Raw genomic sequence first — 2,359 nt, forward strand, 5'->3', positions numbered from 1 at the left:
AGCATCTGCCCAGACCACCGGGGGGAAGCCCAGTGGCTGATGCGGCCAGGGAAGAAGTCCTGCGTGGGGTCAGCCGGCATGGCACATCCACGTCCGTGCCACCAGGTGGGGGAGGGGGACACTCAGAGTCTCGTCGTCACGTTGCTTTCCAGGACGTGTGTGTGTCCTTGGGGTTCACTTCCCCGGAGAAAAGAACAGGAATTCGCTGGGCCCCGTCAGGGCAGGGACAGGTGCCGTTGCCCTCTGGCATCGCTCTGCCAGGGAAGTGACAGAAAGGCGGGAAGAGCCCCTGAGGGCAGCGAGGGGGGAGGGGCGCGCTCACTTGCAGGTGAAGACCTCGGTGCGCTCGCTGCACGTGTTGCACTTGACGAAGCAGCACCAGTGGAACTTGCAGTTGCACTGCCACACCTTGGTGTATTGGTGGGTGTTGTAGCCACGGCCGCAGCACATGGTGTCGCAGCCGTCCGCGCCCGGCGACGTGCGGTTGCACAGGCGGCCCTGGGTGCCCACGCTGCCCGTGGCCGCGTCCTCCTCGCAGTAGTTGGGCGACTTCTCGATGTACACCAGGTCCGTCTCCATGGGCTTCTGGTAGCTGCGCAGCTGCTTGATACGCAGGAAGGTGGGCTGCCGCAGGCGGCTGGCCCGCACCACCTCCACCTGCACCGCGGCGTTGTACTTCTCCTTGAGCAGGTGGCCCACCTCGCGGAACTTGGGCAGCGTGGTCCAGCACGTCTTGGTGGTGCACGAGCCCGACACGCCGTGGCACTTGCACTCCAGCTTCATGCGCTCCTCCAGGACCTGCGGGCGACAGAGCGGGGGCTCAGGGTGGGCGTGGCCGGGCCTGGGCGCCCCGCCCCATCCCTCCAGCACCTGCGGGCGAGGGGCGGGGCCGGTGTGGGCGTGGCCGGGCCTGGGCGCCCCGCCCCCACGCTCCTGGACCTTTGGGGGCGGGGCCCGGAGTGGGCGGGGCCTGGTGCCCCGCCCCCAGGCTCCAAGACCTGCGGGCTACTGGGCAGGGGCCTGGTGTGCTCACCAGCAGGGTCTGGGCGCCCCCCGCTCCCTCTCGAGAGCTCCAGCCCGGCCTGGAGCCGGCTCCCTGACTCCCCGCTGCATGGCCACGCCTAAGTGCCTCGCCTTCCTGAGCCCCCAGTCTCCTCGTCCATTTAATGGGGCTGCTGAGCATAGGTCCCTGCTGCAGAAGACCTTAAGAGTCTGGTGAGAATGTCCAGAACTTGGCAGAACACGGCGTATGTTTATCAAATGTGGTTCACTAAATTCTCATAACCCTTCAGGTCAAGGTGCGGATGAGGAAACTGAGGCTCCGGCCGTGGGGCTTGCTGCATGCAGGTCACAGGGCAGCAGTGTGGCCAGGCAGGTGCTTGCACCAGCCAGGTCAGGAGAAGATGCCCGACGGTGATCCAGGCCCCACCCTTCTGTCTCTCTACTCCCTGCCCTCACGCCTGGGGTAGGACCCGGCATGTAGTTGGTACTTAATAAATGGCCGGCTGTTCACGAAAGCCTGGTGTTTGCATGGAGCTCTGTGCGTGTTTGCTGAAGGACGGAGGGGGTGGATGCGCGGGAGGTGAGTGCACGGGTCAGCGAGGCCCAGGCGTGCCATCTGCTGGGAAGTCGGCCCCCGACCGGTGTTGTTCTTTCTCCCCAGCTCCCCGAGGGCCTGCAACGGGTGCAGGGTGTGTTTTCCTTGGGCCTCCCTCCGTGGTCCCGGAAGGCCGATTCCCAGAGCCAGCCCTGACCCCAGGTACTCATTTACCTGGATCGAAAGGACCCTGCCAGCCGGTCTGATTAAAGATGAGGAATCATTAGCTGCCGCCCCACGGTCGCAGAAGGGCCATTTGTCAGCTGTCCGGGCTCTGCTGGCCTCACTTCAGCAGCCCAGCCCTGAAGGAACTTGGTCACCCTCTGCTTCCTGGGCCAGAACCCCAGCCCCGGCCCAGACCAGGAGACCCACAGCAAATGAATGAATGAATGAATGAATGAATGAATGAATGAAGAAACAGCCCACAGGGCCAGCTACTATCCCAATCACTTTCCCCGCCCTCGCTGCCTGGGGCTCTGGTCCTCGGCAAGGACCTCGGGCGGGGGCTCACAGCCTGGTGTGGGAGGCAGAAGAGGAAGCCGACACAAAATGGCAAGGTGTGGGCGCTCTGAGAGCCTCCCCTGCCATGGTAAGGGGGCTTCCTGGAGGAGGGGCACCTGTGTGCGCTGTGGCTGGAGGGGCAGAAGCTCTTTAGGCAGAGAGGAGGGTGTTTCAGGAGCGGGCAGCATAAAGTCTGCAGAGGAAATGTTCGGCCCACGTGAACATCACGTGGGTGCTGGGTGGGCCCTGGGCTGGGTGTCT

General features: G+C 64.4%; 1 protein-coding gene across 3 annotated transcripts in view; it reads right to left on the reverse strand.

Annotated features, from left to right (window-relative positions):
• Positions 1-304: 304 nt before the first annotated feature.
• The window catches only part of WNT7B (Wnt family member 7B), a 46,124-nt gene continuing 44,069 nt past the window's right edge, over positions 305-2,359 (reverse strand). For all 3 annotated transcript variants that reach the window (XM_077758017.1, XM_077758018.1, XM_077758019.1), the window contains exon 4: positions 305-798. In XM_077758017.1, coding sequence (XP_077614143.1) covers positions 319-798 — 480 coding nt within the window. In that variant the 3' untranslated portion in view covers positions 305-318. The remainder of the gene's footprint in view (positions 799-2,359) is intronic.

This window comes from Crocuta crocuta, unplaced genomic scaffold (assembly GCF_008692635.1).
Source record: "Crocuta crocuta isolate KB4526 unplaced genomic scaffold, BGI_CrCroc_1.0 scaffold143, whole genome shotgun sequence".
NCBI classification, from domain to species: Eukaryota; Metazoa; Chordata; class Mammalia; order Carnivora; family Hyaenidae; genus Crocuta; species Crocuta crocuta.